The sequence below is a fragment of the Anomalospiza imberbis genome, chromosome 6 (genome assembly GCF_031753505.1).
Source record: "Anomalospiza imberbis isolate Cuckoo-Finch-1a 21T00152 chromosome 6, ASM3175350v1, whole genome shotgun sequence".
Taxonomy (NCBI): domain Eukaryota; kingdom Metazoa; phylum Chordata; class Aves; order Passeriformes; family Viduidae; genus Anomalospiza; species Anomalospiza imberbis.
In genome coordinates this window covers 32,399,081-32,423,492 of record NC_089686.1, presented here as the reverse complement: position 1 = coordinate 32,423,492, position 24,412 = coordinate 32,399,081, and the positions used below count along the sequence as shown (strand labels likewise).

The 24,412-nt window shown below is 38.0% G+C and overlaps 1 protein-coding gene across 4 annotated transcripts in view; it reads right to left on the bottom strand.

The window, feature by feature from the left end:
- EIF2AK4 (eukaryotic translation initiation factor 2 alpha kinase 4) overlaps positions 1-23,863 on the bottom strand; it is a 38,374-nt gene extending 14,511 nt beyond the window's left edge. For 2 of the 4 annotated variants that reach the window (XM_068193106.1, XM_068193104.1), the window contains exons 1-26: positions 23,648-23,847; positions 21,891-22,006; positions 20,894-20,996; positions 18,140-18,313; positions 17,207-17,287; positions 16,608-16,756; positions 16,189-16,304; positions 15,361-15,518; positions 14,423-14,958; positions 13,965-14,074; positions 13,278-13,435; positions 12,525-12,937; positions 11,723-11,792; positions 10,510-10,593; positions 9,173-9,295; positions 8,612-8,716; positions 8,318-8,375; positions 7,559-7,638; positions 5,747-5,848; positions 5,131-5,181; positions 3,924-4,160; positions 3,249-3,324; positions 1,516-1,637; positions 1,064-1,113; positions 804-972; positions 205-321 (exon numbers count right to left, since the gene is read on the bottom strand). In XM_068193106.1, the coding sequence (XP_068049207.1) occupies positions 205-321; positions 804-972; positions 1,064-1,113; positions 1,516-1,637; positions 3,249-3,324; positions 3,924-4,160; positions 5,131-5,181; positions 5,747-5,848; positions 7,559-7,638; positions 8,318-8,375; positions 8,612-8,716; positions 9,173-9,295; positions 10,510-10,593; positions 11,723-11,792; positions 12,525-12,937; positions 13,278-13,435; positions 13,965-14,074; positions 14,423-14,958; positions 15,361-15,518; positions 16,189-16,304; positions 16,608-16,756; positions 17,207-17,287; positions 18,140-18,313; positions 20,894-20,996; positions 21,891-22,006; positions 23,648-23,800 (3,711 nt within the window). In that variant the 5' untranslated portion in view covers positions 23,801-23,847. Of the gene's footprint in view, positions 1-204; positions 322-803; positions 973-1,063; positions 1,114-1,515; positions 1,638-3,248; positions 3,325-3,923; positions 4,161-5,130; positions 5,182-5,746; positions 5,849-7,558; positions 7,639-8,317; positions 8,376-8,611; positions 8,717-9,172; positions 9,296-10,509; positions 10,594-11,722; positions 11,793-12,524; positions 12,938-13,277; positions 13,436-13,964; positions 14,075-14,422; positions 14,959-15,360; positions 15,519-16,188; positions 16,305-16,607; positions 16,757-17,201; positions 17,288-18,139; positions 18,314-20,893; positions 20,997-21,890; positions 22,007-23,647 lie in introns of all 4 variants that reach the window. The other 2 variants (XM_068193103.1, XM_068193107.1) reach the window with 2 other exon arrangements.
- Positions 23,864-24,412: the final 549 nt, after the last annotated feature.

Sequence of the window (24,412 nt, the reverse complement as noted above, 5' to 3'; positions counted from 1 at the left end):
ATCTTAAACCATCCCAATCCAGAAGTAACAAAAAAGTAATTAATCTACATTTACAGCCCAAAGATAGTCAGCTTTTTTATGTATCAAGAGTATACTCCTGCTTATGCTGGAAATGGGCTGTTAGCCATTTTTAGAGATAGCTGCACAAAATAGAATACTCTACAGAGACGATTACAGAGGTTAGGTTAATAACTAATGCCTCACCACAGCATCATAGAGAATGATGTAGACTTGACTGAGTTTGTCCTCTGGTATCCCACAGTGCAAAAGTATAGCTTTCAGTAAGGCAGTGTGGTTCAGATAAATACTGTAATTTCTTTCCTAGCAAAGCACAAATTAAAAAAAAAGGAAGAAAGAATGAAAAAGCCAAGTTTTATTTGCATTCTGTTTTCTTAAAAAAAAACCACAACCCCCACAAAACAAAGAGGCTTCCTAAACATTTAATAATAGTTCAAAATTAACTTCAAACCTCTCCTTTCACTACCTTACCTTTCATCTCTAACTAAACAATGGCAAGTCTTGTCCCTTTCCACAGTAATCACTTGTCTGATAGAAAAAAGACATTATTTCAATGGTATTATAAAGAATTCACTTATTTCCTTTGCACATAAACCTATGCTTCATTTTAAGTTTACCTAGGAAAGGTATTTTTTATGACAGTGTTCTATAAGTGACTACAGATTAAATGTGAAAATAGTTCTGTACTGGTTAAAGGAAGTATTTACAACACATCAAACAAAAGTTTTAGTTAAATTAAAATTTTGGGTGCAAAAGAGAGGAAAGGGGCTGATTAGAGAATCTACCTGTAGCACTGAAAACTCTTGAATGATTTCTGAAATTGCATAAATTGTTTCTGCTATAGGCAAAAAGCTATTTCCAGTAGATGTAATGATGTCAAATGCACATTCTAGGAGCTCTTTGGGATGACAGCGGTCTAACTTCCGAGGTCTGAAAACTCGCTCTATACAGTATCTAAAGGAAACATTGAAGAATCAATCAGCCTCTTCAGAAGTCACTGTCAAAGCACAGTATCAGTGCAAAGTATCGCCTCTACATATCTTACCTTTTCAAGTTTGTTATGTTATTTCTAGCTACAAATCTTGCAAAAGGAATCTGAAAAACAGAATACATAAAAATTGTTGAAACAAAACAGTTGGTCTGAGCTCTGCAACTAGAGATGAATTATACTGTGTAGTTACACTTGTACTCTCCCAAGTGTAATATAATGCCTAAAACACCTGACATAGCCAAGTAATATTAATCTAGCCACCCTTGCTGCAAGTTTTAAATAAAAACATTATTTTTACCTATGTTAAAACAAACAAACACTATTTCTTCAAAATGTGGTCAGGGCTCCAGCTGTCAAGAGGAGGAGTACAGAACTCAGGAGAACAAGAACAGACATTGAAAGATACACTACTTCAGCAGTCAAAAGAAGTGTAAGCCTAAACCAAATTCTACCACAGCACCCTCCAAACCCTCTGAAACTTTGCCTGCAGAGATGATGCTACTTACTCTGAGGTCGTAAGGAAGCATTACCAGCATCCCACTGTGATCCATGAAATATGAAGCTTCATTATGTTCATATAGTTTTTTATTTCTGGGCATCAGCAGTGGAGTATGCAGCTTGATGGCTCCTGCACAAAACCAGAAAACACTATTATCTCTCATTTCAGAAGTAACACCTGCTTTTTACAAGTTCATGAACACCCTTGCAGGGCTTAATTACATCAATACATAAGTTAAAAATTACATTAAATGTTCTTTCCTCTTCCATATTTAAAGAAAGAATGTCAAATTTTGTTTTATGCCTATGCTGCATGCTTCTTGGGCTCAGCAGGGAGGCCACAGAAGAAAGAACTGCCAGTTCCACAGCCCAGCAGAATCTTTACCTTGCCCTCCGTCTTTAAACACCACCTTTCACAAAAGCAGGCATATGAAATAGATGAGAAACTCTGCAGTTACCAGTAGCCAAGTACTGCCTTGGTCTAGAGACATTTCCATATAGAAGAAATTTTGTTCAGACCTGTTGCACCCTCTGTCTCAAAAACATACTATAAATGTTTGTGTTTGTTTAAATCCTCATGAATACCTTTTTTTCCTGGCTACATTTTGCAACCATCTATCTGTATGAATCAAATTGTCATTGAAACCTTAATATTAACAATACCACTTATTACTGAAAAATTGTTTCCTGTTTTAATATTTGATTTAGAATCACTAGAAAATTTATTTAAGCTTAACTCAATCAGATTTTAACTCAACATAAACTTTTAAATTAAAAAAATGCCCCAGATAGAATAAAATTCTTCTAGCCATTACAGATGTCAGACACAATCTAATGGAAAAAAATTAATATCCAATCCCCCATTTTTTTCCAAAAGTATGAAAACATTTCAGTTTCTAAAATGCTGACACTTTCCCAAATCTGTCAAGCTTTAAGGAGCAGGGGGAAGAGAGTAAACCCATCCTTGACTTCATATTTTTCAGCTTCTCAATCTCTTGTATTGCCACATTTTGATCATGCTTAATCAAATGATGATTTACTTGGAAAATAAAAAGTTTCTATTTAAAAATTCAGTATTTTTACATAAAATAGTATCATGAACACCTGTAAGACCACACAATTTATAACATTTCAAGTGTGACAGTGGCTGCTAAATTTCCTTCTCATAAAATAATTTAAAGTGAATACTATTATTAATGACTGGACAGATTCCTGGAAAAGAAAATGAAAGACTATTAAATATCATGGCATTTGCTTTGGCTCAGGAAGTTCCTGAATAGCAAAGCATTTCCAAGAATACATCACTGGAAATACCAGTACACACTTGCTTTGTTTCCATGCTCTAATGCTCTTCCCATTCTGGCTGTTCAAAGAGACGTTACTGTGCTACATGGATGCCTGATCTCCCACTACAGAGCTACCCTTGTATTCAGATCAGATTTTGTGTAACAGTCTGTGCCTCTAAAACCTCATACAGATTTATCAGAACAACCATGTACTTTCAAAAATATAATTAAGATTTTCACTTTTTTTCCTATAGAAAATGTAAATCGTCCAGATTTGATGTTAGTAGCTATTACTGGAATGACAAAGTAACAGAAGAAAACATCATAAAAACTTCAGATTATCAACTACCAAACATGTTTTCTGATTTCTCTTATAGCAGTAAATCCATTCCATTCTTTTAAATCCATTCACAATCACAAAAAATGAAATTAATGACTTTTGTAAACACACCCACCGTGTCTTTTAAATATCCGGCTGACAATGTCACATACATGCTGCTGTATCTTGGCTGCCCAAATAGAAAAACTACCCTGAAACCATCACAAATAGAAAGTACATATATAATTCACTTGTGATGAACACTCCAGGTAGGCAATCATTCCATGTAATACAGGCAATAAACATTCTGCTATCTCATCCCACTACAAAAAACTGCAATGCTTACATAATAAGAAATAACTACAGCTATAGGAAGCATTACTGTACTGTGTTACCTTGAATTTCTTTAGATTTAGAAAGATTCAAGAGCTGATAAACTAAGAAAAATCACACCAGTTAGAAAGAGAAAAAAGCATCCGGGGCAACAATTTCTGCTGACAAGCAGTCAACAATTACTTTGACAGGAATTCAGAGTAAAGTCATCATCCGGACAGAAGCTTAAAGCTTTAGCTGCTACAATCAAACACTGCTGGTTTCTTCACTGAAGAATGAATGTAAGGCTCAAATGGGAAGCAGCTATTGAAACCCACACAGCAGAGACTGTATTTTTAAATGGGAACCAAAGTGAAGGTGAATCTTGAGATAATGCAATTCACTCAGAAATGCTACAGGTTTACCCATATAAACCTATTTTTAAAAAATTCAACACAGGGAAAAGCCAAACCCACACATTCCCTGCACACCTACAAACCTTCAGCATATCACTGTCATAAGTATAGTCTATTGCTGGAGATATACGCTGTGCAAATATCTGACTCATCATAGTCCGGTAAGCCTTGCCATCCACGTTTGCTAAGGTGTGGTGGAGGACTTCATGGAGTTCAGACTCTTCCATTTGTGGTGGTGGAAGATGTTCACTTTTTAACAGCTCCACAGCTGTTGGTCGTGCTGCAGGATCATGGTTCAGGAGCCATGTAATAACCAATCTCTACAAATTAAATCAAAATTTTACAGATTAGAAACATTTTGTAAGTTAACAGTATCTGCAACAAATTTGGTAGCCATATCAATTCAATAACAAACTGTGAGTCTCTACAGGGGAAAAAATAGCAGAATCTGAATCTTTGGGATAGACATTATTTGCTTATTAAATTATCTTTTGTTATCATCTGAAAAAATTTACTAAACCACACAAATGATTAGAAATGTGCCTCCTGGGGTGAGAAAGTATGTAGTATCCTTTTCCTTTGTTGTTCCATGGTGTGCTAGCTCTGGCATCTCTTTTTCTCAGTAAAGAGAAAAAGCAGAATTGCATGCATGAAATCAAATATTTGAGAGGCACAAGTGTTAGAGGAGGGGAAATCTTCCTGGCCTATTTCAGCAAAATGTACAAGATGGAAATGTTTCATGGCACTAGTAACAAGCATAACACATTAAAAGTTAATAAAATGGTCAACAAAAGAGTTGATCAGCACAAGGATAAAGCCACCTACATGGTCCAGAAAAGACTACACTGCTCCTTATCACTTCATTACTCTGCCATGGAGGCCCCCAGAATAGCTCTTGGCAGCTCTGTCAAGCTTGGAGCAGCTAACTGAGCTTGCACATCTCTTTCTGTTGTGTGACACATGTTTCTTTCAAAAAGTTTAAGTTAAACAATTGAGCTGCCATTTCTCTGAGCATAAAATCAAAGTTGTCCCCCCGAGCTTAAAATATGTGCCAGTGAACTCTAAATTTCTTCGTGACTGTGCTCTGAGAATTTTGTGGGTAAATATATTTCCATGTCAACTTAGAGTATTCTTTTGAGGTTTTATTTCCTTACTTTGTTCTAATATCATATAATAAGAACTTGGCAGAGAACACTAGGTGGGGAATTAAGAGGGAAATTAAGGGGCAAAAGTTATAATCAATGTTTTCTGAGAAGAAATACCTAATAGTTAAAATATCTTCAAAATTACCTGCTTTGCATGCTTGACTTCATCAAAATCCTTAGGAAATACAATTGCAGGCTAACAAAACAAAATCCACATTTGAATTTTAACAAGCAGTCCAGATTGCTCAGACTAGTCCTATTTTTAAGTTCGACATATTAAACAGAGAAATTAAGCATTTCCATTGCCCATGAAAAAATAAACAACAAACAAACCAACCAACCCCCCCACATGGCAAATTAAATTTATTTGAGGAGCTAAAAGGAAGAATGCTTTGATGTTGTTTTGTACAACAAAAGTACAATCCATAATCACAAGCCTTTACCAACTACAAATACCAACTGATTCCTGAGAAAGGCCCACCAGGCCCAAACCTAGGTATACTAAAGAGATGATTACTTTATCTGACATGTAAAAATTTACTTCACAGACTGATGGCAATACCATTAGAATCCACAGTGCATTAAAGGAATGTCAGTGCACCAGCTCCAACTGTATTCTTCACTTTCCATGATACATTTTACAAACCTTGTTTTTAAGCACTCCCTATGGCAACATTTTTTGGTGTATTTTGCACCCTTTTGCTTCTCTTAACAAACTATTTGATGCATAGAATTAGTATGTTTCATAGCTGTGTACTTACCAGCCTTAGCTGACCAAGAACAAAGATCCTTTCTGACGCAGTATTCATAGGATGGTAACACATTTCAAAGAATATTATACCTAGGCTGAACAGGTCCACTTTCTAAGGAAGAAAAAAAATGAAAACTTGTATGTAGTAGCTATGAATTCTCTGAAGACAAAAATAGCAGAAGGGAAAAAAAACAACAAATGTTTACATTACATGCAACGGTATATTAAAGCTAGACAGAAGGCTGGGGTTTTTTCTGTGTCTTTTTGTGCATTTTTATTATTATTTGTTTTTAAAGCTTTTTTTTGTTAGAAGACGCAATCCATTAAGATTTGGTAGACTTTACAGCCTTCTATCATCACAGCACTGCTATCAAATAAATGAGGGTTGCACTCCAGTTGTGGGCAGCAGCTTAACACTGAAGTGAGGAGTGGATCTTCCTCAGGTGTCAGTGCTGCAACTGGCGCTGTTGAACATCTTTGTTGGTGACATAGACAGTGGGACTGAGAGCAGCCCCAGCAAGTTTGCTGGTGACACTGAGCTGTGTGGTGCAGTTGACACGCTGGAGGGAAGGGATGCCATCAAAAGGGATCTTGACAGGCTGGAGAGGTGGGCCTGTGTGAACCTCATGAAGTTCAACAAGCCCAAGTGCAAGGTCCTGCACCTGGGTCAGGGCAATCCCAAACATGGGTACAGGCTGGGTGGAGAATGGATTGAGAGCAGCCATAAGAAGAACCTGGGGATTTTGGCTGACAAGACTCTCAACATGATCAGTCAGTGAAGCCACTGTCCAGAAAGCCAAACATCTGGTGCTGCATCAAAAGCAGTGTGATCAATAAGTTTAAGGAGGTGATTATCCCAATCTACTCCACTCTCACGATATCCCACCTGGAATGCAGCATCCAGCTCTGGGGCCCCCTACATAACGAGAACACAGATCTGCTAGAGCAAGTCCAGAGGAGGGCCACAAAGATGATTAGAGGAATGAAGCGCCCCTTGCACAAGGAAAGGCTGAGAGAGTTGGAATTGTTTAGCCTGGAGAGAAGGTTCCATGGAGACCTTAGATCAGCCTTTCAAGTACCTCAAGGGGACTACAAGAATGCCAGAGAGGGACTTTTTACAAGGCCACTGAGTGATAGGCCAAGGGCTAATGGCTTTAAAATGAAAGAGGGTAGGTTTAGACTGAATATTAGAAAAAAATTCTTTACTGTGAGGGTGGAACAGGTTGCCCAGAGAAGTTGTGCATGCCTCCTTTCTGGAAGTGGTCAAGGCCAGATTGGATGGGGCTTTAAGCAACCTGGTCTAGTGGAAGGTGTCCCTGCCCATGGCAGGGTATTGGAACTGGATAAGCTTTGGGGTCCCTTTCAACCTAAACCATTCTATAATTCTATGACTCCCACTTCAAAAACATTTCCTTTCTTTGAAATTCAGTTTGTCTCTGCATATAAACAGGATTCTCTTTGATGGAAAAAATACACCCTCACCTCCCACAACCACAGAAATACAGAAGAGCAGTATACGCTATATTACCTTAACTAAAGACTGCAAGATTTCTATCCTATTCAATTACAAAGGTCTTCTATGATTACATAGTTTCAACTTGAAGTTGCTTGCATCCAGTTATGATCAAACACAGGCAGAAAAAATGACTTGCCCAAATCCTTCTATCCTTGGTTTCCTCTTGATGTAATGTTTAATTCCCCTGATTAGCACAGGAGTCAACAACATGCTGTCCCATGTCTTGTCAAGGATGAGCGACCCAAATCATACATGGCACATCTTAGATTCCATGCTACCTTTTCATGAAGTCTACTCCAATCATACCTGATTGTATGTAGATTTAGTGCTTCCTTGGACCTCTGGGCTGACGTACAGCGCGGTGCCAACCATCCCTGTCAAGTTACCTACGTGGAAAAAAATGAGAGCACCACTTTAAAGAAAGTGGGAGAGAAATGCAGCATCCATGTCAAGAAAAATCTCATTCATGCTCTCTTTCTTCTAGGTGGGGGTGCAGTCCTTACTGAGAGAGACCCAGCTGAGAATACTTTGACAGACAGTTCTTACCCTCACGTGTCAAGTATCTGTGTCTATCTAGTAACTAAATCTATCTGTTGCTTTACAGATTTGTAGTAGGTCAGCTCACAAATGTTACAACTAAATTTCACTACTATTACATTTGTCTTTAAAAATACCATGTACTAAAGTTCCCTCAAAACACTGTATTCAGACTCTAGCAAAACTCAAACCAATCAACCAAGGACACTGAAGTCTTGAAATTGTCCTATATAGGCAAGGGAACACGAGTGCAGATGGAACAGATATAGAGGATCTCCATATACTTCACCATGAGGAAAGCACTGATCTGTGGCAGAAGTCTAGCAGAGGAAGCTAATTAATTCTTAGATAAGAGGCAAAACTGCCAGATTATAACAAAGCTACCCAACTTTGTGGCTGGGGGGATGGTCTTAATAAAGAGAAGTTTTATTTTCAAAGAACTAATGGAAATTCTAACAGCGTATACAAGATCACAGAATATAAATGCCTGCTTAAAATAATTTATAACAAGTTGCATTGTAAACTAACCTGATGGGTCAGACACAGCAGAACCATCTGAGAGATTTTCCTCTTGTTTAGAGACCACCTGAAACCAGCAAAACAGTCATGATTGTAAATGACACATGAAATACTTCTGTTGGCTGTTCTTGTCACTTGGGTTGGCAGTGCATGGTTTCATTCTAAAACCTTAGAAATTTAAAAGTTTATAACATTCTCAATATATAAACATTGTGGTCATTTAAGTTATGTTTTATTTTTTTTCCTCAAGTAATTACATCGCCAAATTCAAAAGTTTTTTCATTCCGTTTAAGCTGTACGTACCGCATTTGCTGGATAATCTGTAGCTAAACCAAAATCACCAATTTTCACATGATCATCTGAATCTAAAAAAATGTTCACAGGTTTCAAGTCTCTGTGGATCATTCCCTGTTACAGGAAGAGAATAAAAAAGACCCACAGAATATTAAAGAATAAACATTATTCAAAATAGAAGTCCTTATAATGGACTGGAAAATCATATTACCTACTTTTAATACAGTGCGAGACCTACTGCATTAAGTCACTGAAGATCAGTCTTGAAGACAGACTATGGTTTTGTAGCCCAGAAGCCAGAAACAATTTTCAGTGCTACCAGATACCTATCAGAATGTTTGTAAAAGATGATCAAATTTTTATGACTAATGGGTAAAATCTGAAGTGCTTCGTTATAAAATTCATGTTTGTGATAAAATATAATAAACTGTATAATAAACAAGAACAGACTAATAATGGAAAGGGCAAAGAGAGGAAACTTGCTAATGCATGCCCCAAAACGAAGAACCCACAGAGAAAGAGGCATAACACAGATATTATGTACAGGTCATAACTATCCTATTTACTAACCTTTTCATGGATGTAAGCTAACCCATCCAAAATTTCTCGGAAAAGCCTCCAAAGCCGACTTGTATCTTCATATAATCCTTGGTCAATAGTGTCCCTTAATGTGCTCTTTTCACAATACTCCATCTTCAGTTGTGCATACACAGAGGACAGAGGGAAGAAGGAACAGTTTTGTTAAGAAAAGACACTATCAGAAACTTGTATCTGTTCACATATTACTGCTTGGGCTCAGGAGCAAATAGTATCACCAAAAAAATCAGCTATTTGGAGTTCTCCTGAGAGCTGTCTTTTAGCTGCAAACATGCATTCACTTCTGGGACCTATCTCATTTTCTGGGACAATGGTATGAGCCTGCAGAGTAGCATATTCTCTAACATAAACATTAATAACAAAGTGAAACCAGCCAAGTCATAATATGTGATAAAGCCAAACCACAAAGAATCTCTGGCTTTATTGCACTTGGTGTCTTAGCGGCTTTCATTATGAATATACACAACACATAAAAACAAGCTTATTAAAGTCTAATTCCATCTACTTGTAACTTCCTTCCAGACAAGCTCTAGGATTAAGCAAATTACAAAAAATTGCACATCACCACAGAATAGTTAGCTAAGATATACAGCTATAAATAGTTTCTGGGAGAAGTTGACTAACTCCTAACACAAAGGAGCTGTCAGTAGAATAGCCTGAAGCTGCAACGCTGCAAGAGTTTAACCGTGTGTCTACTGTTAGAGTTACACAACGGCTTTACAGATTACTGACTCCTATTAAAATGAAGTGCATACACAATGCTGTGCTTTTGAAGAGAATGAGAAAGTTTTCACATCTGTGAAAGACAGCTTCCCCTCTGGAATTTAGCATGGCAGACTTCAACTCCACATTGGGAATTAACACCAATTAACAACCAAACTGAGGAACACCAGCTACAGTGTTGGGGATTGGGATGGATATTCTCAAGAAAGAAGCACAAGGCAAAAGCATGCTTTGAAAGCCATAGACTCAAAGGCTGGCTGGTTGGGTTGTTCTATGGTTTGATCAGGATTTGCCTATTTTACTTGTACATGAGCAACACCAGTTACCCATTCCACACTATGGCACTACGAAACTTTGCTCTCTCCAGGCACAAATATAGAGGCTTGGAAGGCATAACAAACCACGTGCACTGCACAGTGCCTTCCACCAGTCAAGCCTTCAGAAAACCAGGCTAATGCAAAAACAGCACTGAACTTACTCGTTTGCATTTTTAAACGTCATTACTTTTCTCATGAAAAGCAGCAATTAGTCTCTGCAGGTTGAAATAAACAGTACCCTTTTATGTGAGCACAGGAGCACATTTGTACCTGAATGTACAGATAATGCACTGTCTGAACGACTGGTGTCCTGTCCTCGCCTCCATGGCTATTCTTTTCATTGCCTTCTTCATTCTTTATCACAATGAAAGTAACAGAACAGTTAGCTACAGGAAGATGTGCAGACTTTTTTATTACACATACTGCTATCTTTTAATGGCTAGAATACATTGATGAGAACTCAGCTTCTATGGATAAGTTTGAAAAATAGCAAAATAATACCATGGCATTTTTGTAATGTAACCACTGCATCAAAATAAACTAGAAAAACACGTGTGACTAACTCTCCAAGTGAAAATGAGTAGCATTTTGCCATCATTAGACACTACAATAAAAGAATTCTGGAAGAACTGGATGAATCCTAATCTCAATCTGCGTCAACTTTAAAAAAGAGAAAAAGATCAGATCTGAAACTAGAATATAGAAAGCTTGCTTGATAAATAATGCAATCCCCACCCTCAACTAACAATTTTGGTATGGTGAATATGTATATATATATACACATATATGTATGTATGTATATATAGTAAGAAAATAATGTATTGCTACATTATTAAATTATATACTGAGACCTTTTTCATGCCAATGTACATTATAACAGAAAGAGGAAGGAGATGCAGCTCTAAATAAAAGCATGTTACAGATCATCAGCGTTGGCAATGACATACTGTCGATGCTGTAGAAGAGTGTGCATTAAGCTTTCTAGGGATACAGTGCACTTACTGTGCACAGCAAGTGCTGTGACACTATCTTAAAATCAGCTAAAACCTTAGTCATTATACTGACTTCCCCTCTCTTTCAGCCCGCTAGCAGTATGTATTTTGTCTGCTTTAAAAAGTGGCACCTGAACACATATATTGGTTAAAATCATCTAGAGGCAGAACAGAACTTCAAGAGGCCATGTAATCTGTGTGGCTAACTGTTAAATCATAAACACACTGAAGTGTTAAACTTGCAATAACCTGGGTCATGACTAAAAAAACTTTCATATTTAGCTCAATAAACACTTTAGGAAACAGAATCCAGATTAGCTGCATCAGACTATGGGATGCAGCTCACAGTGGCACAACACTCTAACAGACATGTAAGGTTATGTTTCTGTAATTACAACAGAAGTGAAATAGAACTTCTCAACTGACCGGTTTACTTGTCAAAGACTATTTTACTGTATTTTGATTTTCACTAACTTTATCTTTACACTTACTGGAGAATGACCTTTACTGTTTTCATCTTCATTTTCAAAAATTATTTCACTTTCAGAATCTGTGGTTGGCCTGTTTAAAAACACAGAAAGAAATAAAATCTCAAAAGTTCGGCATACCAAGAAATATTTACTATAGAATTTGGAAATTATTTTGGGGGAAAAAAATATCTGCTTCTGCTGAAGACTTTCTATACGCTTTAAACAAAAAAGCAAAACAAAACAATACCCAGAAAAGCATCCTGCTTGCAAAGAAACACTTCCTTTGACAGTCCAGTTCTAAAAGGGAATGTATATATTTGCCATCAGTAAAATTTAATTGCTATATCCAATAATCAAAACTGAGATAAGTTTACTTACTTGCTTATAATAAAAAAATCACTGTGAGTGAGAGAACTGAACCACACGGGAAGGTATGGAATACACTAATAAAAACCAAAACAAAAAAGGGCAAGTTTGATATTTTTCAAGATTTGTAATATTTCTGTTATTCTTTATTCAAAAACTTTATTCTCAAGGCTGGAAAAGGCAGTCAAACATAAGGTAAGCAGTCATGCATTCTGGCACAAATAAGCAGCTTCAAGAATCCTACACCAAAAAATTTTCCACACAGATTGACAATTCTTAGCTAGAAAATTTCCTCTTCCTGGCTGACTGCTGGCAAATACATTGCTTTTGAACAAGGGGATAGAATGAAAATGCAGTGAACTACTTCTGACAAAAGAAACAAGGCTCATAGGACACAAACTTGGAAAAACTAACTCTGCTTACGCTCCCTATAGTGCCAATACTGAAGCCTACTTACAAAATTGAATGCGAGAACACGCCATCACCGTCATCGTCGTCATCACTGGACTCCTGATCAGCTCCACTGAATTTGTTGCTGGAGGATCTCTCACATGAAGTACTCCACTCAACTGAACTTGTCAAACATGGAGGAGGAGCATTAGTTTCCACATCACTTGTCTCCTCAGCGGAAAGGATGAAGAGACCAGCTTTGGGGGGCATTCTCCTCTCGTCAGTTGTTTCACATGTGGTCACACTGGGAACAGGACTTTCATGTTTTTCTATCCAAGCATTGTAATACCTCACAATATTCTCATGGTTCAAGCGGGAAAGTAACGTCACTTCCCCCTTAATCCTCCGAAATTGCTTGCTGGTAGGGTTTATGCGAATACGTTTCACAGCATAATAGCAACCATCAAGCTTATTTCTCACCTGCAAAATTCAAATTAATCCAAAGTCAAATGCTTACAAATGCCTTACCAAGCAGAGCCAGAAGAATAATTTCACGAAACAGGAAGTCTTCCTTTCACCTGAAAAATTACTACAATTCAAATGCAAGGTTCCCAATACTGACAGGCTTCTCCCCAGTCTCCCAGCAACCTCTTGCAAGAAACTTTTCAGACTATTCAATTCCAGATAAAAACCTCCACACATGCACAGCACTAGCAGACAGCAAATAAAACCATGTAAACATCAAATATATTGTTCTGCTTCAGTGAAAGCAAACATATCCAAAAAGGTTTCCACAGAGGAACCAATTTTTATACCATACCTTGATGACTGCTCCAAAAGCCCCTTTACCAAGTAATTTTAGCTCTTCAAACTCATTGTAGTATCGTGAAAATTGTCTCTGTGTTTCTGTGAAGAACGAAGCACTGGATATCTGACTGCTGGGTACAACTGTCTCCATGCAATCTATACCTGCTGAATCTGCAATGAAGACAAAGTTACCATCACTGGCAATATGAGGGTAAGGCACTAGGGACTGTCAAGTAAGGAGCAAGGAGGAGACTAAACCTAAATAATTTCAAGTGCAACTAAACCCTAAAATACAGAAGTGCTCTGATGTTTAAAGTTCTAGTACAAGCACAAGTCTTAATACTGTTTTTAATTACCAACGTGAATTATGCTGGACAAAGAAATGATTTTAACAAGAATGTAGGAAGGAAAAGTCTCATTGGAAGACCATCTTCCAAGAACAAAGTTAAATCTGTATTTACACCATGCAGGAGGTGGATGAGTTTACAGGTTTCTTTAAAGCATGAGCTGCTTCTACAGAAGAAAAAACAGTAGTCAGTCCACCCCAGCCAGTCTTGCACAGAGAAGTTAAAGATCACACTACCTTTTAAGTTAGTTAATGTAACATATTTATGCAGTCTTGTGAAGCTGTAGCACAGCTCAATTTTTCTTACTGCAGGCATTCCACTTAGCAGAATACAGCAAAAAACAAATTCCTTACCATCTAGATTTTCTTCAGCGACAGGTATTTTTATTCGTGGAATGTTTATAAAACTGTGTTGTAGCAACTGCTGAGGAGTCCACCTTTCTTTATCTTCCAAGCAAACACACCTGTTAGCAAACCACAGAGAGAACTATTTCACTTCTGACATAAACGTCAGAAAAGTTCTTATTATATTTAAGAAATTATTACCTCCATCATTTAGATGGGAATCAGAAGCAAAGACAGACTAAATGGCTTATCACAGTGATATACAGTTGGTGGCAGAGCAGAGAAAAAGAGAGCACCAAACCTGCTCTCCCAAATACCAGATTAGCAGCCTGAGCCATGAGACCAACCTCTTCTATAAAACTACAACTAGCAACACATGAAGACTATTCTTTAAAAAACTGTTAAAAACTTAAAAAAAAAAAAAGGAAAATCAAAGACAAAAATATACAGGAATGTGACAAACATACTTTTCTAGAAAGTCTTGAAAGTCAGCAGGTAAATTGGTAGGCACAGCAACTGGGAATTCCTTGGTTACTTGGCCCTGGCTGAGCGAAAGCAGCAGTAAGCCCAGACGCCATACGTCTCCTTTTTTTCCAGGTTTGTTGGGAAGACCATCCTCACTAAAACGAACCTTGGTTTGCTCAAAAACATCAGCTTTGCAGATGTCAGCTAAGCGCTTGGAAATGCTGTAGTCTGTGACCTTGATGTTTCCTTCAGCATCTACCAGGACACTGGAAGCACAAAGGACCTTGTGCACTACTGAGTTATTGTGCAAGTAGTCAAGAGCTGACAAGATTTGGATCACATAATGGCGCAACTGCTCAACTGGAACTGGAGTCTCTTTGTGCAAGTATGTAGAAAGGCTGCAACCACTTATGTGCTCCACTAAAATATCCACCACAATTGAGTTGTCCCGTTCTTTGAGGTTCATACATTTGTAATGTACTATGTTTGGGTGACTTAGCTTCACCAGGGAGTTGAACTCTGTTTCTGCTCCCTGAAGCTGGTAGAGAAACACAACATAACATGGATTTTGTCATATCTTGGGACACACTACTAATAAAACATGTTAACACAAACAAAATACTTCTAAAATACATGACATCCTCATACTTTTCTAAAAAGTATGTGCACTCGAGAAAGTACAGCTTTGATTTTAACAGGTAAGCTTGATTCGTTCTTTCTTCAGAGTTTCAATATTTTATTTATGAATACTTGCAATCACACTTTCTTGCATTTGTATTATTGTAAAGGAACTCCTGAACACCCCAACACACTCATTTTCTTTCATGCTCAGATACTCTAAGATTAGCATTTTCAAATTCATTACTAAACTAGCAGCCTAAAGAAAAGCACTGAACCTCACCCAATCTTTATTAAGCCAAATACAAACTACAGGCATTACCTGTTTCTTAGACTTCTCAATCTTTTCTATTTCTTGAGTTGTAAGAAACCTTCCCATCTTTTTTTGCCAGTGCAGAACCCACTCATATATTAGAACAAAGTCTCCACTGTGAATTTCCAAGGCATTGTAGACAGATTTACCAAGCTGTTCATCTCTGCCTATACACAAAGGTAGAGAAGAGAACATGGCTTCTTTTGTTTCTAAGGATTTGACAAAATCTCCTGCAAATGCTAAATAAATACCAGTAAGCCTGTTTCTAAAGTCAGAAACATAAACCTACTTACAACTAGACAAGACATGTATCTATATAGTAAGTATGGCAAATATCAGGCTTGATGAGTCTGAATGCTATAAAACAGTACTCAAAGGAAAACAATCACACGTTGACAAAAAACTGCTGCACATTTTCAAGAATTTCAAGTTTTAAGAAATGAACAACCTTCCTGCTTAACAAATGACAAATTCTACACATAGTAACACAATTGTTCATCCTCAAACTGCAAAATAATAAAACTTTCCTTTCTCAAGAGACTTTCAGGCTGTTCATCCATCCACTGAGGAAGTGCTATGTTGAAAACAAACAATGAAAACATCTGATGGTCTGTCCACGTGGGCACTCCATAGAGGTCTTCCAGCTCAGTTTTCTGTCATGTCCTGTATTAATGTTTTTGCTAAACCTGCTGGTTTTATGCCATTGCTATCAGCAGCAATGGAAGGAGTGTAAGCATCCACTTCCTAACCCTAACCCTGAGCTTATCAGTGGTTTAACATGTTACTGAAAGCATCCCAAACCCCAGCATTTCAAGTTGCAATTGTAAATTTGCTTACCTAAACATTTTCCTTTATGGACAGTAAGCTGTCCAGCACCACTTGTACTGAAGTTCAAAACTTCGTGATTTCCAGGGGACTCTTCATTATTACTAACAGAAAGCTGGCGTTCTCGTCTGCAATGTGAAGAGAACATTTTTCTCCAACTCAGGAAGACAGTATATTTGAAGTCAGGAGTTGAATACAAACCTTAAAAGCTGGAAAGTTCCCAAGGTATCCACAGCACATAGCTTAGATAAACCATGACAAATGAAGATAAGGGGGGGAAGGTGGCAGGGAAGAGACCAAAATGAACAGGTCAACAACATGGCATACTATTCTCTTGCCTTCAAATTTCACTTTGTAATCTAATGTTTGCAACAAAATAAATAAATAAGCCAGTACATAAATCTAAAAAATCCACATGCAAACTGACATACTTCGAACGTCCTGCTGAATTTGGTCGGTGTTTATTATTCACTCCATGTTCCAAACAGCTCCCATTTAAGCGTGAAGCAACTCTATGTCCTGCAGTATCTCTCCTGTGAGAATCTTCTTGATTTGTCAGAGCAGCTATTTCCAAGCGTTCCTATAAATCAGGAAAAACACCAAATAAGTACAGAAGCCACTCCTATCATCAAAATATGCAAGTACTTAATTATTATTTAATGAAGTCATGCAGATTACAGAAGAAATATGCTTTCATAATAAATGTACACATGAGGCCAAAGAAAAGGTGCTGAGATTTCAGAAAGTACATTTTGGCACTGTCTATGGCAAAAATGCAAAGAAACTGTAAACGTTATATACCAGCTTTTTTCTACATCTGTTTGAAAATATCCACCATGGTACACTCAAGATGCTAGTATATTCCAGAAATAAACCCTAGAAATAATCAAGAACCCATTTTAACTTAGATCTACTAGAAGCCCTGAAAAAGAAAAGATGTCCAAGAATATTTCAAATTTTCACAAGTACTGTTACAGTACTGGGAAGAACTTACTGCAAAATTTTTTGCACACCTGCTTAGAAAGAATACCTGTTTGGCAATTTCTTTCTTTTTTCTTTCTTCCCTTTTCTCTTCCTCCCGTCTCTGAATCTCATTAAGGATTTCACGTTGCTGAAATAAATTTCAGTTGTTAGAAACACAACAGTACATGCAATGCAACTGCTAAAATCTTAGCCTGACTTAAAAGTAAAGAAATTATGATGCTAATTTTTTGGAAGTGTTGAAAGAGGACTTAGAGGATGTCACAAGAATAAAAAAATAAAAATCAAATTAGCTCTCCTGAAAAAGTTAACAGCATCAATTGTATGATACAGGAGAATGGAATTGTAAATTACTTCTACTGCCAGACCCAACAGTAAAGTTTCACACACACACACACAAAAAAAAGCCAAGGAGATAAATTCAAAGAATCTTTTAAAAACCAGAGCTATTCTATCCATATTCCCCACAGAGTGGAGACTTCACACTACTAGCCCCTGTGAGACTTGGATGAATCCCCTCATTTCTACTGAAGGATATTGGTGGTCTGACATCTCTTTAGATTAAATTTGTTGCTCTCTAGAGATGCCTGTCACAGTGAATACTCCAGTCACCCTAAGAGAGAAAGAAGGTATGATTACCTGCCTGCCTGGCTAACATGTCCTAGTTTACGAAGGAATGCACTTAACATGTACATTTGCTTACACTTTTGTATAAGTTCCTCTTGATAAAGGATTTTCATAGGATCAGGAATCAGCATTTAGGTTTGTTTCAGGCATAAATATTTCCCTGGGTTAAAACTGCATCATTAAAATATTACAATTACAGCAGCAGATAGTTCATATAATACATATTGATCAACTCATACTGGCAGGTCTGACAAGTTAATAATTCACTAAAACTCATCATTATGCAGAGTGATTTTAAAATCATGATTATGTTATTTTAAGAATATATGGTTATTCATACTTTGATTTCTCTTACCTCCTGCTCCTCTCTTCTCTTAACTTCTTGTGCCTTACGCAATTCCTCCTGAGCCAATCTTTCCTGTTCTTTCTGATGATTTTTTAGCATTTCTTCATGAAAAGACTTGGAAGGTGGTTTATTATACTCACTGAGAAATGACTGTACGTAGTCAGCAAGTTCAAATATCATCACCTGAAAGAAAATAAGTACGAATCAAATGCAGAGTCAAGTGATAGCCAAATGCTACCCACCTCAAAAAGCAACACTGCAGAAGCATGACTGTCAATTTTGTTATTTATCAGGGAGAATTTATCATGTTTCATTATTTTTTGCCAGAACTATTTATTAATAAATTGGAACAGGAAAAATCCCTGACCACAGTAGCAAAGATGTCAAAAATTACTGAAAGACAGACAACCTAAGCCATCTTATTTTTCTAAAAGAAAATTAAAATTTAAAAATAATTTTCTCATCTTCACTTAGGCATAATCTTTCTACTCCCACAGATTTATGGGTTTATGACATATGAGCTACAACAGAACAAATCCTTTGCACTTATCTGTTAATGTACCTACTGCTATGAAATAGTTATTTCACTGCTAACCACAAATCTAACCCTTCCTCTAGTAGTCTCCCTGACAGAACTGTAAAGTCACATAAAGCGTTCCATATTCATATAGCCACAGCTACTAAAATAAGAACTACACTGAAAACTCTGCTACATGGTTTGCCAGCTTGAAATAAATTTTCAGTTACTGTTTACTTAAACTATTGATGATCTATTGACCTGTCAGGGCTTACACTTTCAGCAGTCTCATAGCATCCCCTTATTAATTCAAGCAATCCACAGTGCTAAGAGACCATTTTACCTCTAAAATTAAAGAACTGTACAGGACAAAGGTGGAGTCAGCAGCACCACTGAGCAGGATTTGCATGTACAGGTCAGCCAAATTAAACTGTACCATCTGCCTGTAACAGGGTGACGTTTAGAAGGTTCTCAGACATTGAATCCCCTGCTTGGAAGTAAGAATGAAGCCAGGAGGCAATTCAAAATAGAAAGAACAGCACCATATGCATAAGTCCGACACGTGCAACTAGAATACCTTTCCCAAGCTACTATTCAGAAGGCAAGGCAATCATTGTACACCATATGTATTTAAAAAAAAAAAACACCAAAAACAAGAGAAAACTCAATTAATAAACACTCAGACAGTTTGCTGTTTCATTTCTATAGGTGGTTGAGGTATTGTCAAACTTTCTGTATCACAGAACACAATGTAATAAGGATTACCTGTCAAGGTAGAGAGAAAAGTTGTCTCCCTTTCTGCTGCAGATAAAAGTAATTCAGGACAGCAGTGCATATGCCATTCATACAAAATGTGTACCATACATGTAAGTCACAACCACATCTACACATTGCTGGAGCAAGCATGTGTAGAAAAATCGACTCTTTGGAAAATCAGCATTAGGAAAATGTATGACATATTTTTAGGTCCTTTCAATGAGATCAGAAGTCAAATTGGGACTTGGAAGCCCTACAGGCTAATAACTCTTGTGGTCATTTGTGAGCATATTGCATGGTTTTGTGGTTACTTTGAGAATTTAACCCTTGTACTTCCTATGAATTGTCCACAGCACTGTCATTAGAAAAAAAACAAACAGCAAACAACAAACCCCACCCTCTAAATTCCAGAATACTTTATTAAACTGCTAATTTCCAAAGATACTGAAAAATTTGAGGAAATTCTTGGTTACGGAACAGTATGTAATTGGCTAAAAACAATTATTTTGAAAGTATCTGCAGAAAGAAATGGCAATCAAAATACAAGTATAGTATTCAAATGGAAAATAGGCTTGATGTGGCAGGAGTGAATGACAGATAGCTCTTGCTAAACCTGTAAAGTTGACAGGCTTGGGAAACTGAAAGCAAAATACTACCCCACTTCAGCCTATTATAATGTCCACAGCTGTGTAATACTCACTTTTAAAAAGACAAATGGAACTATTCAAATGTGTTCACTTGCAACATTACCAAATAGCAATAAGAAACATACCAAAACCTGTGCTTTCACCAAGAATTCTTTGCTTGTAATTCTTTGAATCATTTCAGTCCTCAACAACAACAGAAAGGTATTGTTAATACTAAACATAGCCAAGGATGTATAAAATCCCTTAAAACAGATAAAAGGTCTAAGCTTCCCATGTTTCTCCATCTTTCCCTTTTTTACCCAGTTCCAGAGAAACTCAAGTATCACTACTCCTACACACACAAAAAAAAAAAAAAGGCACAGTGGCATGGAATGACTGTACTACAAAGTGTTGAGCTGGTGTTGGAACAAAGGCCTCTTGCCCTTCAGTTCAACGTTAGGTGAACAAGATCACATGGATAAACTCCCCACGTAACCACTGTTTGCTTAAACAGATACGGCCTCTTAGGCTGTTCAAATTAATCTGAAAAGTACAGAAAGCTCTCCATTTTACAGTCAACATTGCTTTTCATACTGCCAAATAACTCAGAACCTTTAAACCTAATAATGTGAACCTTTTAACAGGAATAAAGCTTGCAGTATTTATACTTGCACTGGATTGTGAGAGCATCCATAGTCTGAACATTCATTAATTAGAAACATTCCCGAGAAAGACAGTCCTTCCTTCCTTAAAAGCAATGCAACTTACACTTCCAGTGTGGATGTTTTCTACCATATTATACCATACACCTTTAGAACTATTTAGATGCAGAGTATACTTCTCAAGGAAGTGAAAAGCTCTTACCTCTCCACAGCGCCGTTCTGCTAATTCAGCTAGTCTGGATTTTAGTTCATTTATTTTCTCATTTGACAAGCCTTTTGAGTTTTTTAGTTGTATTTCTGGAACTCTGTGGGACAGCAACATAAAAAAAGTCCTCATTAGAAAAACTGAGTGCAAAAAGCAACAGATTGTTGATAAAAACTGTGTGAAAGAAAAGGAATGGAGTTCATAGCTACTTGTCAATTAGTCAATGCTCAAATAAGCAGAATATAAATACAAAAATAATAAAAATAAATAATATATAATAAATAATAAAAAATATAAACAAGAAAAATGTCTGTAAGTGTGTTATTTTAAACTAAAACAAAAAAAAAATGAGAGTAGCTATTACACCCTTGTTACAGAGTATAACTGAGCTATCACTTAATAAGGAATAGTATTTCCCTTCTACAGCACTCATGCCACAGCACAAAGGGATGGACTGAAAGGAGTTATGTTTTGGACTATCAGTGGTATAAGGTCTAAACAAAATTGTGCACAGAACAACACTTAACACAGAAATCACTTCCCAACACAGAATGCTGGGGTAGGCTGGTCACCTGCAACTCCTACACTCTCTATGGAGAACTCTTCCAAAAGCTAATCCAACAGAAAACAGAACAACAGACGGCTTTAAATAGAAAGGAGATTCAGTCTGTCTCAGGTGAAAGAGTCAGGAGTTCAAGAAGTTTAACAAGGGCACTAAGATGGTGGCAGGTACACCTGTGGTTATTTACCTCCAAGCTACAAACTGGGGCTGCAGTCTGCACTGACACACTCATCCCAATTATTCTCCATTGCACAAAAGACTAAATCCAATTCAGGTGCCGAAGTTTAGAGGTGCATATTATAAAATACCCCAGGCTTAATACTGACATGCAGAAAGCAAGACTAAGAGTGATGAATAAAACTACATGTCTTTTCAACTTACACTTTGCTACAGAAAGCAGAGAAAAAAGGTTATAATTTAACATTCACTTACGTATCAGGGTAAGTATGTGGACACTTGACCCACAGGTCAACTTTGGCATACACTTCATTAGCACCGGTCAATCCCTGAGGACGCAGAACTAAATTAATTTCAGGAGGCTGTCGTACCTAAAACACAAACCAAAACTTCTGATTGAAAAGGCTTGTTTGGTTTTGCTTTAATGAAAACACACAACTCTCAATCTATATGATAGTAGAATACAGCTTAAACCATCCAAACCATTAAAAAAAAATTAATATGTTGACATTGCTCAATAGGTGTGGACTGATCTACTGACTATCATGGCTTATCCAGTATATTTTTACAAATTCTTCAGATAAGTGTAGTTACAGCCATTAGAAAGATGATTCAGACTGAGCAAAAATGAGCTTCTATAATAAAACTTTTGTATTCTGTTTACAGTAAGACAGCAGCAGAAAAAAATTAAATAAACCTAACACAGGTTATTTATATCACAAATTAAAGCATTCATTGTAAGAACAGCATTTTTCTTTTGTGTTTAGATTACTAACCCAGGCATTATTTTACTTTCTGACATGGCAACAGACCACAATGTCACAGTGATATACACCTTACACGGCCAAACAAATGACAGTATCTATTTTGTAGCTGTATTTTGTGTTTTGCCATAAACCAGAATTTTAACAAGCACTGCCTTCCCCATCCCTACCCTGCTCAAATCACCTACTCAAAATCAGAATAAATTAAAATACACCCATATAAGTAATCCCAACTTTTTCTTTTCAATTAGGTTTAAAAACAAACAACAAAAAACAACAAAACAACCCAGCCCTCAGTAACAGGAAACACAGGGAGGGAGGTAAGACCACATGGAATAACAAATACAGAAACAGATGGCAACTATCCCCTTTGCTTTTCTAGCAAGGAGGAGAACATGTCAAGTGAAGAGGATATCAGATATGACCTTCAATAGAGTGAACACTACTGGAAACCCAACAAATTATTTAAGTGTTCTTACCAAACTTCATAAAAAGAGAAAAAAAGTAATAAGTTGCTGCAAAATATTTAAGTTCAAGCCTCTGACACAAAAGAAAGCAGAGGATATATTATAGATACTCAAGATGACAGAATGCAAAAACAAACAACAGTAAAAGTGAACCTGTGGAACAGAACAGTGACCATTATCTCCAGATCCAGGAAAACAGTATCATGGACACAGCTGGAAAGGAAATATCAATTTGATGGGGACACAAAAGACAAATGGAAGATAGTAGTGCGTATCAGGCCTGAGCATTAACTAGCTGTAATTAAAAAAAAAAAAAAAACACACCCATAAAAATGAAAGCAAAATTATTATCATGGAAATACAGGCATGTGACAAGACCACAGCATATAATAACTGTGTAAATACCATCATGTATACCGACAAGATTAATTAGTTGAGCAAATATGTAATTAGTAGGTTAAGAAATTAATTAAGAGACAATTCTTAAAAAGCCTGACAATTATTTAGAATGCAATTTACAAGCACAGGTCTGATCACAGTGCGAGCGCTTCTATCTCGAGAATCAATCGCAAAGGTGGCCGGTGGCAGGGCTGAGGGAAGGACCACGGGCACGCAGCGAGAGCCGCGACACGTCAGGCAAGGAAGACAAGGAGCGGCTCCAGCGAGGCGGCTCCAGCCGAGTCCCCGCCGCCGTCCGGCCCCGCTCCCGCTCCCGCACCGGCCCTGCCCGCTGCGCCTCCGCCCCGCGCCCGGCGCGCAGTGCGCGGACCCCGCTCGCTACCTTCCAGGCCTGGCTCTGCCGCAGGTCCTGGAAGTCCTGCCCGTAAATGGACTCCAGCACCTGGAGCTCGTTCTCCTGCCGCAGCTGGTAACTCTCCGGCGGCTCGGCAGAGAGCTCCGCCGGCAGCTGCCGCCCGCCGCTGGCCCGGGCCATGTCAGCGGCGCCGGCGGCGGCGCGCAGCGGCCATGGCGGGCCCCGCGCGGCCGGCCTGGGACTGCAGCCGGAGCGCGGCCCGGCACCGCCTCCGCCGCGGCGGCAGGAGGAGGAGCCGGGGACCGGCGCTGCCGGCGCCGCGTGGGGCCCGGTGGTTCGTCCGCGGGAATGTATCGAGTTGGAATGGACCCATAGGATCGCCGAGTGCAGCGCCCTGCTCCTCACGGGACTCCCGAAAACTGAACAGTGTGACTAAGAGCACTGTCCAAACTCTGGGAGACTTGGTGCCACGGCCGCTTCCCTGGGAACCTGTTCCGGTGACCAACCACCCGCTGGGTGAAGAACCTTTCATGTCCAGTCTGAACTCCCTCAAGATATGCCTCCAGGTATATCTGCATGACAGAGATACTCAGCAAAGACAGTGAGATACTCTGTAGATCTTTTACAACTGATATTGAGAAAGAGTTACAAAAGGGAAAAAATAACCACGGATTTCAGTATAGATTTCATGTAGAGCTGGGGCAGGATACGAGTTCCTGTGAAAACTGCAGTAAGGTTCCCACCGGCAGTTGCTGTAGTGAGTAATAGCAGGTGGAGGGCGAGCAGTCTTTG